Source organism: Echinops telfairi, unplaced genomic scaffold (genome assembly GCF_000313985.2).
Source record: "Echinops telfairi isolate 266 unplaced genomic scaffold, ASM31398v2 ScPeMD7_7421;HRSCAF=8459, whole genome shotgun sequence".
NCBI classification, from domain to species: Eukaryota; Metazoa; Chordata; class Mammalia; order Afrosoricida; family Tenrecidae; genus Echinops; species Echinops telfairi.
In genome coordinates, this window is record NW_022111321.1 from 12,095,574 (window position 1) to 12,109,014 (window position 13,441).

Genomic DNA, 13,441 nt, shown 5'->3' on the forward strand with positions numbered 1-13,441 from the left:
GTGTGCCAATACGGTTGCCTGTATCTGAATGAACCCAGGACCTGACATCTAGTAGGACATATATGTCCCCCTAATGGTATCAGAATCCATAACCTGAAATTTTTTTCATTCCATTGAAAATTTATTTCAATAGTGAAAACACACTATTGACTTTTTCAACAAAAAAGTCCAAGTACAAAATGATCCGTCTTGAAGAGACAAGGGTAGCTTTATTACAAATATAAGAAACATGCCTGCGACACTAACTGCCCCTTGAGCATAACAATGATAGCAAGTACTGGCCATCTGCTCTAGAAGCGTCTTTCCTCTGGTGGAGACTGCTGTCTTCCTGTTCTCCCTCTTCTGAGAGGAAGTGTTTACCCCTGAGCCTACAGGTTAATATTACTGTCACAGTCTCATACTATGGAAAAACATTCACTATCCGCAGCACTAAGTCATACGAATCTATACGCCTTAAACTGAACTCCCTGAATCTGTTAATTATTTACATAATTAACTTATATCAATACATACAAAATTAAAGTCTAACATATCAAATGAATGCCAATAAAGTTATACTAATAACTCTGCACCAGTGAGAATTGTGGCTGAATGAAATACGGGAAACAAATATGGAGCAGCTCTCCAAGAAGACATCTTCCGGGGGCTCACACAATATAATTTTCCATTCCATAGTTCATGAGAGTTGGTCAGTTCTTTTCACAATTGAACCAGCTATTAACTTTCAGGATAGCCAAAACGCGTTTTGTTTTAGGATCAAATTTGTATTGCCTTGTTCCATGGAAGAAATAGAAAAATCCTAGAAAGTAAACAAAAGAGATTTACTAAATAATAATAATAATAACATTGTGTACCTGATTTCTTGTTTTAACTAGCAGTATCAAAAGTCATAAGTCATATCTGAATACAATGTTTTTGACACTTGTTGTGCCAAATAACAATCATGATATCACTACTAGAGGGAATGAAAGGAAGAAAATACAGGCATATTCTCTTACCGTCTTTCATAAAAACAGCATCAACTTTGTTCCCAATCCCAGGGAAGTCATAAGCTATCATTTTGGGATAACCAACATCCATGGATCGTTTATATTCATCATACCTGATCGAGAAAGAATTAGCAAGATCAGAACCTTTTGGCCAAACCTGTAGTCTTATCAGAATCATTATAGGGAATTCTCCAGGAGGAATTGAATAAGAACTTTTCAGTTAAGAGGTCATTTTCAAAACTAAAAGGGCCTGCAGTGAGTTAGGCTGTTGGGTGGGTTAGCAGATCTACAAAGTCCCCTGAATGCCAACATTTCGGTCTAGCTTTCCAGCACGCTCACATCATGTCCTAGGTAGTGGAAATGCTATGAAAGTTAAGCTCCTTCTGGCTGAAGTAGTTCTGTGAAGATGAATGCCCCAATTCTTGCATCTCCTTTTAAAAACTCAGCCTAACAATTTCTGTGGATTCCCAGGACAGATATCACCGGAAGCGAATTGACCAATAGATTAAATGGATGCTGGCATGGCTATTGTAACACCCAGAAAAGGAAGCTGGCCCTGGTAGTGTGAGGCTCACTTCAGAAAGCACAGAACATGTCTTCTGTACAGAGAGCAATGAAACCACCCCCACCCTTTTTTCCCCTGTGACCAGTCTTTACCTCCAGTACTTGTCAGCAACAAAGAAGTACGTTTTCCCAGTCTCTTCCTCAGAAACGGCAGCATCGATATTCTTCACAGTTTGGGGGAAGCCAAAGGATGTGGAGATGTCCTTGGGGTAGCCACGTAGAACATTCTGCCCCTGAACAGCCCAGTACTTATTACCTGTCGATTGAGAAATGGTGATGTAGATATATTTATTTGCTCCAAGCTTCAATAGCCAGAAAAAACACTGGAGGTACAGTGTTAAGGAGATTTCTAGCAAGTTCTCTGTTTCATATGTTGAAGTAGTGTCCTGGGTACGCAATACAATTTTCTGAGGGATTTTTTAAAATATATATTGATGTCAGTATCCTACCCATGACCAATTAAGTCAGAATACATTTGAAAGGTTCCCACTAGATTCTAATTTGTAGTGGGCATTGAGAATGACCAGTTTATGGGGTTGAGAGCTTTTTCCCAAACCTGAAACTGAAAAGACTAGAATCCATCATGCCACTTCAGTGATAGACTCTCTGTTGGGAGAGGGGGTGGGAGTTCACAACAACCCTAGTCCAAGAGGCTCAGTGTAGTAATGACCCACAACCTGTAATGACCTTCAATCCTGGGTCAAATCATGGCATCCAACTAGAATAAATCTCAAATATTCTGACTTATGTTCTGTTCCAGGTTGTGGGTTTTACTCAGCAAACCCTGCATTACATTAAAGTGGCCTTATAATCACATTAGAAGATCCTGGATAGAGTTGGAGGAAAAATGTGAAAAATAACTCAAAATCATAAAAGAGACTAAACGTACTAATGGGATTCTCAAGACAATGGCCCCGAGTTACCCTTTCGATCTGGAACTGAATTTACTCCCATTTTAGGATAATCTACTTTAAGGCCAAAGGGACAACATTTACCCAAAGGCAACGTTCTCAGGGTAGGAAGAGCAGGAATGGAAACAGGGCACACAAGGAAGAAGTTGGACAAGTGGATGAGTTGACACGAAAGGTGTGGGCATTGATGCATTGTTGAATGTAGGACCAATGATCTGTCCTGTCTGTCCTAAACCTTCACAGGCTTCACAGCAAAAAGTGGTTTTAGAAATGGCCATACAACTGAAGCCAGGATTGCTGTCCTCTCACAGACATACCTACATACATCGCACGAAAAAGTTTGAAACGGCTTTAATTTTATGATAGAAATTGTATTGAAAAGCTCTTTTCCCATTTCAACTGGTTTTCTATCATTTGCTTTTACTGGTCAAGGATGTGCACTGTGCAAACATCTAGTAGCAAAAACGCATGTGCTTGGCACAGTGTCTTCAAAGCTCTTCACTGGATCCTGTTGCATTCTGTTGGCATCAAAGAGCTTTGTCCCGTTCAACTGACTCATACTTTATGTCTCATACTTTATGTCTCATACTTTATGTATTTACAAACTGCCTGGAAATCTTGTTAAAGTTCATATTCTGTCCAAAAAAGGGTAGCACTAGAGATTCTATTGCTAACAGACTTCTGGGGATGACAGGCTATTGATTTGGGGGATTATAGTTTAGAAGAAAGGCTGGCAACGTCTCATGTGGCTCTCTCCCTTACCCACCGAAAGGTACTTTATATTAAGATAAAACTCTCATAACAAATCCTGGGGACCTCATGTGCTGTAGAGGTGTCCCACGGTCTGTCCTGGCTATCATCTGTACAAATGCAGATCACCAGGGTGTTCTTTCACAACACCGCTAGAGGATTTGAACCCCTACATTGAGGTTAGTAGAGAATCACAAATTGTGCTATGCAGGAGTCTTTTTGATGAGATGAAACCAAAACACACTTAGTTACCCCATAGGACTACCCCAGAGGTGTCCAGGGCTGCACATCTTTATGAAAGCTGACTGCTATATCTTTATCCATGAGAACAACTGGTGGGCTCTATCTAGTGACCTTTTAGTGATCGCAGCCCGATGTTTTAACACTGTACACTCTCCTATTGAGATAGGCTCTGACTGGGAAGTTGCATGAACCCCAAATTTCCGTCCCGTACTCTATGGAATCAGCTCGCCTCTCTAAACTTTATTCTGGAGCACTGGAACAAACAGAGTGTGAGTTTTAAATACATGGGATCAGGAGATGGTACAAACAGAAGGCCTGGGGGTTTCTGTTCACCTGGAAATACTTGGAAAGAAGTTCTGTGATCTACTTCCTTAAAAGCAGGCATTGAAAACCCCATGGAACACAGTTGTACTTTGACATGCATGAGGTTATCATGAGTTGTAAACAATTGCAAGGTCAACTGGTTACATGCTTTACATACACAAGTCATTTGCACAGAAAGTATTCATAAAAGTTCAGATACACACGCACATCAGAAAATTTACATCTCCATTAATTATTTTCAAGTAAAGAAATGACTCCAAAAGACTGGATTTAATTTGTAATTAAGGTGACGGACTCCTCCTGATTTGCTACCTGAGACTGTCAGCGTTTCAAAAGTTCGTGTGGAGAAAACACACAAAACCCTCTCGTATCTCAGCCCAAAGGCTGGTGAAAAAGTAACACAGGTGCTCGGTGAATAAATGCACCGAAAGCTTACCTTTGAAAAAGCGGATTTCATCTCTACTGGCAGCTTCATAAGCAGCTTGGAGTCCGTTTGGCAGATGAGGCCAGAAAACAGAAATGAAGTTGAGCTCGACTTCTGGGTAGTAGGAGTTTACGCGCATGTAGAACCTGATTTGGGGAAAAACAATGCAAACACAAAACCTTGAACCTCATGCTGGCAATCCCTGGCTGGCATTCCTCTTGCTGGCACCCTGGTAAATGTTTACCATCTATCTTTAAACGAAAGTCCTGGCTTTGAGATTTGTGGCATTTTCTTTAATGTTCCACTGTGCGACTGCCTCAGGAGCATAGATGAAGCATAATAAAATAATTAGGAAGAGATGAGTTGTGCATCTTATCAAGTATTTAATGATAAGTTTCTATAGTTAATTTTTAAATAATGGATCTGTTTAGCAACAGCTCTTTAATCTTAGTAATTGGATCTTAAAATTGAACACTGGGACTTGGGAAGCAATTAGAAAACAGCTTGAGCACACCACTAGTTGGCTGCTACAGCAGTGATAGTCCACATTTGGTGAACCCTTACAGTGTGCCAAGTCCTGTATTTACAGCAAGCCTCACCTCATAAAGATCCTTCAGAAACACTAACTCCCAACTGACAGATGAGAAAGAAAGGTCAGGGACAGTAAGGGAAGCTTCTAAGGTCAGGCTACTGATAAGAAACAATGGTTGCTTTTAAACTAGGATATGGTAGTTTTTATCCCCTCCCTTTCTCACCCTTCAGCTGGGGGTTTACTTAGTGGGTTCTATATTCTATAGGTTCTACAATTTACCATCTATAGAGACTGCACAGCACAGACAGAAGAGCCTTCCAGACTCCAGAAGGTCCTCAGCAAACCAGCACTGCTAGGGCAAAGAGACTGGGACGCAGGCACTGGGACACTGGAAAGTCTGGCCTGCACATCAGGAATCCGGCTTTGAATTCCAGCCTGCCTCTGACTGCCCCTGTGCCCTTTAGCAAACAGCATTTCAGGGACCATCCCTAGGCTTCTTAGTCCTCATGACAAGGAAACATTATAATTATCTCAGTGTCTTTTCAGTCTGTTCAAATCTGGTCCATCCCGTGGAGCAGTCCCTCAAATGTGGGCTTCTTTTAATAGGTGTGTTCTGCTACCTTGAGAGCTTTCCTTTAAATCTAACCCAAAAAATCCCAAATCTCACTTCGCAGCAGGGAGCTCTGCCATGCTTGATCAATAGATAGCCTTATCTTAGACACCCAAAAATAGAAAAGCAGTATGGCAGGGAGGGCAGACATAGCAAAGGAATATCATCATGTGAGGACTGGAGTTGTTTTGCATACACAACACGCAGAGGGAGCTCTAGGAGTCTCCCCAGCAGGAGGGAAGCGCCATATAGGGACTACCCACCAGAACTCTTGGGGACTAGCCCAACAATTCCTCTTTTCCTTCTCTGGGTCTCCAGGGGTAACAGAGACTTGGTAGTAGCATGATCTTTTGGGGGTGGGGGGTGGGAGTGGGGCAGGGCTTTTTATCTTTGCAAAAATGGAAAGGATAAAAGTTAAAGTGTTGCTTGATCTTTTGGGCTCCGTCCCATCAACTTGATGATACTGTGAAAAGGGTGGATAACTCCAAATTAAATACTAAATACTTGTCACCATAACAGGTGTGGTAAAAAGGGTGCTGTGTTACAGGTCAGAAGATCAGTTATTGTTCTGTTACCAGTGACTCCGTATCCTGAATAAATCTCTATTCAATCACTCTGTCTTACATTACAGATCTGCGATGTGAGATGATAGTAACTGCTCTTCCACTTCCATGTTATATTTCTGAGTATCAAATGAGATCACTCATGTGGAAAAGCAAAGTCATTATAGGTCAATTATCATGTAAAGGTGCAAGCAATTATACCACATAATGATAAATATAAACTAATATGAGGCAACTAATATGTGAAGCAGTGGCCCATAGAGTTCGTAGTAGTGAATGTTGTTATTACAAATACATACATAACACAAAGAATAACTGATATCTTACCTGTCTTTCAAGAACATAATTTCTCCTCGAATTGTAGTTATAGCATCAAAGGTAAGCTTACTATCACAGGGTTGGGGGGTTTGGGGGCCTACTGGCTGTTCAGAATTTGGGGAAGATCCTAATGAAATAAAGAGACATGTGGTTGGCTTAGGCTGACCCTGAAAAGAACATCAACAGCCAAAGTCAGCATCTTAGGATAGAACTAGAGGCTGTCCTATTAGACATGTCCTCTCCTCCATGGCGTCTTCCTTTGTACTCACCATAGATAGCCTGGATGCCATTGATGTCATCCTGAGAGAGCTGCACATCACCACTGAAGATGTAGTTGGGGTACATTAAAGCCCCGATGTCAGTAGAATGACCGAGTCCAAGGGAATGGCCCAACTCATGAGCTGCCACACGGTATAAGTTATAGTCTGAAAATGTCAACAAACCCATTTTGCAATTATTTGAAATATATTTAGTCTTGGGGCTGTTTAAACAAAACCAATAACACTTTGCAATGAGTAATGTACATATCTTCAAAGTGAGATTTTGAAGTATATACAAAAAAAAGTTTTGAAAGAATGAATTTCCGAATAGAGACAGGTTAAATCTCCCTGTGATTACAGTGGTAAAATTGAAGGCAAACTCCTGCAACTGACAGATTAGTCAAACTTGTCACTAATTAGAAGCCACATATTAGTTCTCAAATGAACCACTGGTGGTTTGGTGGGTTAAGCACTAACCACTAACCAAAAGATAGGGGTTCGAATCCACCAGCTCCTCCGTGGGAGAAGGATATGGCAGCTTGCCTGGTAAAGATCACATAGCCTGGGAGACCCCGTGGGGCAGTTCAGTGCTGTAGGAAGGCTATCATCCACTTGGAAGCAGTAGATCGTGGCATTCCTCATTCTTTCATTTCAGAGAAGCAATAAAGTCCTATTACTATTTTCCCTCTTTGCAAAACCGACAGGGCTCCCTTTCCTTACATTTCCATATAATCTTGCTACCACTGTTGAATTTCGCTGTGCCTTTATATAAAGAGTCTATGAAGGTGCTCCACAATAAATACATGATTTTCAACACTTTAAAAAAATTTAGGAGAGGCATATTTGTAGCTAATTAAGTATGATTAGTAGAATAAACTACCTTTTGACACTTTAAAATGTATCAATTATTGTATAAATGACAATATAAAAATGAGTACCTCTGTTCGTGTGCTCTTTCGGCTAAATCAACCAGCATCGCAAAGAAATAGTGAAGTGTAGGAAGGAGACAGAGGCAAAATTGGCACGCACCTCTGAAATCGTTGGTCCACCGTTCATCTTCATCAAAATGGACATCCCCTCCAAGGTTGGGGCCTGGCTGAAACGCGTGAGCAAGGTTTCCTCCCGGCCCGTCAAAGGGAGAATTGTCACGGTGATCTGCAAACAAGCAGGATTCCGCAAACCATCCTCCTCCTTGGTCCTCGTTGAGAGCGAGGCAGCCAGAGGCGCATGGCTTTGTTAGAAGGCCCCGGACTTCCTCGAGCATGGTGCAGTTGCCTCCTGAAGCCCAGAGTCCACGCTCCGCCTGACTCCTGCATTCTAGCTGCCGGGCTGGGGGCTCGGGGAGGAAAGTGAAACTAAGGCAGGGATGCTTTCACGATACAAGAGGACTTACCTCCCCACACGAAGGAGATCATTATGTCCGCCTGGCCCTCAGAGAGCTTGGTGAACCTCAGCGGGGAGGCATTACTCCAGAGTTGAAAGGCTTTCTCCATCGCACGGTCCACGACAGCACGAGGCAAATCCGGTGTGTAATTTTCAATCCTTCGAAGGAAATGGCGGAGAACACTCACTGGCTTATCACTCTTAGGAAAGGGAACTTTCATGGTGGCCGGAGTTGCCCTTTGGCCTGATAACCCCAAAGGCAGTGGCGGGAGCACACCCGCTACTCAGGAGAAAGGTGAGATTGTCGGCTCTTGTTAAAACGCACGGTTTCTGAAACCCACCTACTCCGAGACCCGTTCTCCTCTCGTATAGAGTCCGAACGGACACCATGACAGTCCGTTTTTGTGGGAAGTAGCATTGACCCTTTGCCGCCCTGTCTGGTTACCTGTAGGTCAGGCTTGTGTTCTCCCACTGAGGTTGCCCAGGAGTGAGGACAAACCGAGCCACATCGGGCACGCCGCATCTGGGCTGCTTCATCACCTTCAGGGTGTCAGCATCGGGCTTCCCGGTCACTTTCAGCCCAAAGAATTCCTGCATTTGCTTCAGCTTTTCAACCACTGGGCTCTTGTTTTTCTGCTTTGCAATTTGGTCCCCATCAGTCTTCAGATTATAGTAGTTTTCCAGGTATTTCTGGGAAAAGATTAAAGTATTGAAACACTGGATGGGAAATCTTTCCCATGGGGAAAACATTGACAGCATGAAGTCTTAGCTAAAGCAGAGAACTACTTTTAAAGTTTCTATTTTGGTTTCACAAGCCTTCTGATGGGTGAAAAATGTGGACGTAGAGTAGCGCTCTCTCGACCACTAGGTGACAGTGCAGTGGGAATTACAGTGGATAGAGGCAGATCAGCATGCGGTTCCTCTCCCCTCACCCTGAAAACGAAAGGTTTACGCTTGGCTACATATATTTCTGAGGAAGCTATTACTTCTGAACAAACAGGTAAAAGGGGTTCTCTTAGAGGATATGTACACTCTTACTAAATTCCTTTTACTGCTATGGAAAAACCCATGTCATTTTTGTCAAACAAAATGAAATCTTTTACTACTGTGAGAAAAGGCATGTGAAATTCAGTATTTACCTGGACCGTCTCCACATCTTGCTCCGGTGTTTCTGGCGGGGTCGGGAAGCCACGAGAGCCTGCCGGGCATAGCAGCAGGGGCAGGAGCAGGGGCAGGAGCAGGCTGGGCATGCTGGCCTTGGGCTTCTTTCTAGGTGCAGGATGTGCTCAAAGCTGCCTACCTGTCTGCTGGCCCAGTACCGCAGCCTGGCAGCTCTGTCTTTATATAGTGGCCTCGCACATCCAACAAGCCGAAGGCTAACTGACTCATATTGCATAACATCCTCTGATCAGCAATAAACAGCCTGAGCAATACTCAGAAATGGTGACTCCAGCAGATTAGTTCCGTTGGTTTGGTGTTGCAATCTCATGATTAATACCCGACAGGATGTGTTCGAAGAAGACACAGGGCACTATGCAATAGTTCTTTTCTCTGGTTCATGTCTACTCTATTTGAGCAAGGTCTCTGCTATCTAAAGAAATCACTGAAACACATTATAATCTCTAGAAACGACCACTCTGCGACTTCCCACTGCTGGGGTGCTGTACTCCTGGATTTAATACCTCCCGGGCTTTTGGGGCCAAAGGTCGCCCAACAATGTGGCCTGTGGGTGTTGTTCCACACCTGTAGTGACGGAAGCTCAGCTGCTCAGCCTGCCCTAGTCAGGGACTCCCCTGTGTTATCTGGGTTTCCCTCCTGACTTTGTTAAGCTTCCCAAGAAACCAAAAAAATGAAACACTTCCATGCTGCCGAGCTGCAGAAATGCACACCCACCGGTGCAGTTTCTGACACAATACATCTTTAGGGAAGGAGAATGCTTCACCTTTCTCCCACTGACCAGCTGGTGGATCCAAACTACCAACCTTTCAGTGGGCAGTTGAATGTTAAATCCACTATGCCACCCGGGACCCTGTTTCAATAACAGCCTGGCTGCTTCCCTTCATCTTCATTCATGAGTGTAGAGGATGTGAAGGTGTGACTGCGAAGCCCCCTGATGCACTGGTGGAGAACAAGATAACTCCCTGTCCTGTCCTAGCAGATCGAACGATAAGTTAGAGCCCTTCTCTGAGCCCCTTCAGAGTGAGCAAGGCAAAGCCACAGCTGGTTAGAATTCAGTTCTTATTTTTAATCAGTCTTGCGCATACCTCCACCAAGTAGACAATTCCTTCCCCCGCGCCCCTCCCCCTGCCCATGGAGGTAGGTGACTTTAATATCTCCATTCATCCTTTCAAAAGATTTCTATCTACCACCTTCAGTGCTTTAATTATTAAGGGAAAACCAAACCATACACTGTACAGTATCTCCCATTCTTTCTATTGTGGAAGAATTTGTTTCTTAGGACTTTTCTCTCCTTACTGATTTCTAGTTTCTTCACAACAACAGCATCCTGTGTAGTAATAATGGTTCAGTACATGTTGAATGAGGTGCCCAGGTGTGGTGGTGGATGGGTGTTCTGCTTCTAACTGAACAGTGGGTGGTTCAACAGCACCAGCTGCTCTGCGGGAGAAGAGATGTCTGTCTGCTTCTGTCAAGAATACCTTTTCTGGTCGCCAGTCAGGGTGCAGTATAGCATTGAGGAAACATACAACTTTCCTCTAGTTCTTTAATGCTTCCTCCGCCAACCCCACCCCCATCATGACCCCAATTCTACCTTACAAATCTGGCCAGACCAGAGCATGTACACCGGTACAGATAAGAGCTGGAAACACAGGGAATCCAGGATAGATAGAGCCCTCAGGACCAATATTGAAAGTAGCCATACCAGGAGGAGAAGGGGAGGGTGGGGGGAGAGATGGGGAACCAATCACAATGATCTACATATAACCCCCTCCCAGGGGGATGGACAACAGAAAAGTGGGTGAAGAGAGACATCAGTCAGTGTAAGACATGAAAAAATAATAATAATTTATAAATTATCAAGGGTTCATGAGGGAGGGAGGGTGAGGGAGAGAGGGGAAAGTGAGAAGCTGATACCAAGGGCTCAAGTAGAAAGAAAATGTTTTGAAAATTATATGGCAACAGATGTACAAATGTGCTTGACACAATGGATGGATTGTGATAAGAATTGTATGAGCCCCCAGTTAAAAAACAAAACAAAAAACTTTTGTCATCTATTTGATTCCAACTCACAGTGACCCTACAGGACAGAGTAAAATGCCCCATGAGGTTTCCTAGCCTGTCAATCTGTGTTGCTGATATAAATCTGATCACACCCCTATGAATAAGATAGGCATCACCAGACCGATTGGCTGGCTTACAATTTCTGAATGTGTATTCCTTATGATCTTATGAGCTATTGATTGGCTCACCACTAACTGGCGATGATGCTCAGTATCTATTGAGTAGCCCCGGCAGCACTGTTTGGCTATGTGAAATCAGTCTTTGGTGCTGGCTGGAATGAAAGAAGCACTCTGAGCTTAAGCTGGACTCAAGGGTATATTTTAACTGAACTCCCTTCACCAGCTAATGTAACCATATTAAAACTCAATAGTCTTTCTCAGTCATTGTTTCAATTATGGCTTGAAGGTGACCTTCTGACTGCGGCCCAAGAAGACATACCTGTGCCTTAATAACACTGGATTGTTGTGTCCAAATACCTGAAAATAGCGTGAATGTTATACTCCATGTAAGTCACTTCCAGTGTATATCTCACTTTAATGACCCTATGCTTTCTGTAACTGATCTTATATGTTAATTGGGTTTCCTCTTAGAGTAGATGATGGAAAAATTGCGACTTCATTTTGAAGTCTTTATCATCTTTTTTGTTTCTCTTGTTGTAAATTATAAGATGTAGAGGGCCAGGGTAAAAGAGGAGCCCCTCAATGAGATGAACTGATTCAGTGCCTGCAATAATGGCTTCGAGGACACCTCCGATGGCGCCCATGGGACAGGACAGGGTAGGGTTTTCTCTGATGAACATTAGGGCAGTATGACTTGGAACCAGTCCATGACACCTAACAACAGCAATCATTAAACATTGTTTTTCTTTATTTCAATGCATTTTGTCCATTAAATGCTGTACTTTCAAACCAGTTGAGCCACCACATCGAAATCTGCTGGTTTTCCCAACTATACGGTTGTTTAATCACCTCCCTTGTGTTCTTGGGTGCTTCATCCTTATCTCTATCATCCCATCCTCAGAAAGGCTCCTCAAATTAAGAGAGTGCCCATACATCTACTCACCATGAAGCTGAGGTCTATTCGTTTGGTAGGTACGTTGCTGTTGTTTTAATTAACCAAAGCTCCTCAGGAAAACCCAATGGTTGCATCTCATTTGTGGGTAATTAGCACCCCTAGTGGAGGCTTGATCAAAAAGGAGGCATGTAAATGAAACCATTTCAGACTTGAGGCAATTGTGTCAGAAGAATGGCACGATGAACATACATCTTTTCCAAGAAGCAAAAGATCAGGATGTAAGCCATTTGTTTATTGGTATAAAGAGGCAACCAGTTTGTTCCCATAAAACAAGGCTTTCATGACTATAATCATGTCAAGCCTTGTCACCTGCGCTGCTCACCAACATGGTGACTAGCTCCTTCCTGTTCAAGTGGCGGCCGTTTCAAAGAATTTCAACCTGAAGCGGATCTTGTTTACAACCCACCATTAACCCCCTTCTTTTCATATATTCCAGATGTATATAGATCCCTCTCTCTGCTTCACTGAAGGATTGTCTTGCATTTTTACTGCAAAAATCCACGTCCATGTCATTGATGGCAATGAGCCTGTAAGACAAGGTAGAATTGCCCCTTTAGGTTTCTACAAACTTTAAATCTTTACAAGATCAGACAACCTCTTCTGCCCCCTCCTCCTACCCCCACCCAGGGAGATCAGCTGATGGGTTTCAACCAGGGGTTGTCCGTTCAATGCGTACCCACTTCGTCACCAGTGCTCCTTGCTCTTCCGCTTAGTGCTGCTCTGTTCCAGTCATGTTATGATTCAATAAACAATTAATGTCCTATTAGAGGACATGCTCTCCTTCTTTGATACTCTGCGAGTGAGGTCATATATGAGAGAGAGAGGACTAGATGGATCGGAAGAAGCCCTCACGAAAACACAAGCCTTCTCACGGACTGACAGCAGCTGGAGGCTGTGACAGGGTCCAAAGGTTATTAGCAAACTGAATTGACTGCAGCACAGACAAGAAGACTCACAGAAGGAGCTTTCTATACTAAAGATCAAATATAGACAGCTCTTTAAAGTCCAGGTGTGGCAGATCCAGCCTCACAATGAGAGGATCTGTTAGTGTGAAGAGTGTGACGTCTAGCACCTCAGGGATCTGAGAAAGTATTGTGACCATCTAGGGATTGGGCAAAAAAATTCTTTTTTTTACACAAGAAATCATTCTGGTAGAGACTCCTAAAGTTTTCTGTGTGGGGAAAGTCTATGTGTAATTCTGTTTAGTGGTTGCTAACTTTGTGTTAGGGAGTCCTGCTGCTGCAGTGGTTGAAGTG

At 43.2% G+C, this 13,441-nt stretch overlaps 1 protein-coding gene across 1 annotated transcript; it reads right to left on the reverse strand.

Moving 5' to 3' along the window:
- Window positions 1-183: 183 nt before the first annotated feature.
- On the reverse strand, window positions 184-9,147 carry LOC101656920 (interstitial collagenase). Its single transcript, XM_004709005.2, has 10 exons — window positions 9,011-9,147; window positions 8,317-8,561; window positions 7,882-8,030; window positions 7,518-7,643; window positions 6,498-6,653; window positions 6,238-6,355; window positions 4,218-4,351; window positions 1,647-1,809; window positions 999-1,102; window positions 184-799 (listed from the first exon to the last, which is right to left on the reverse strand). Exons 1-10 carry the CDS (start codon window positions 9,119-9,121, stop codon window positions 690-692), a joined length of 1,416 nt encoding a protein of 471 aa, XP_004709062.1. The 5' UTR covers window positions 9,122-9,147; the 3' UTR covers window positions 184-689.
- Window positions 9,148-13,441: the final 4,294 nt, after the last annotated feature.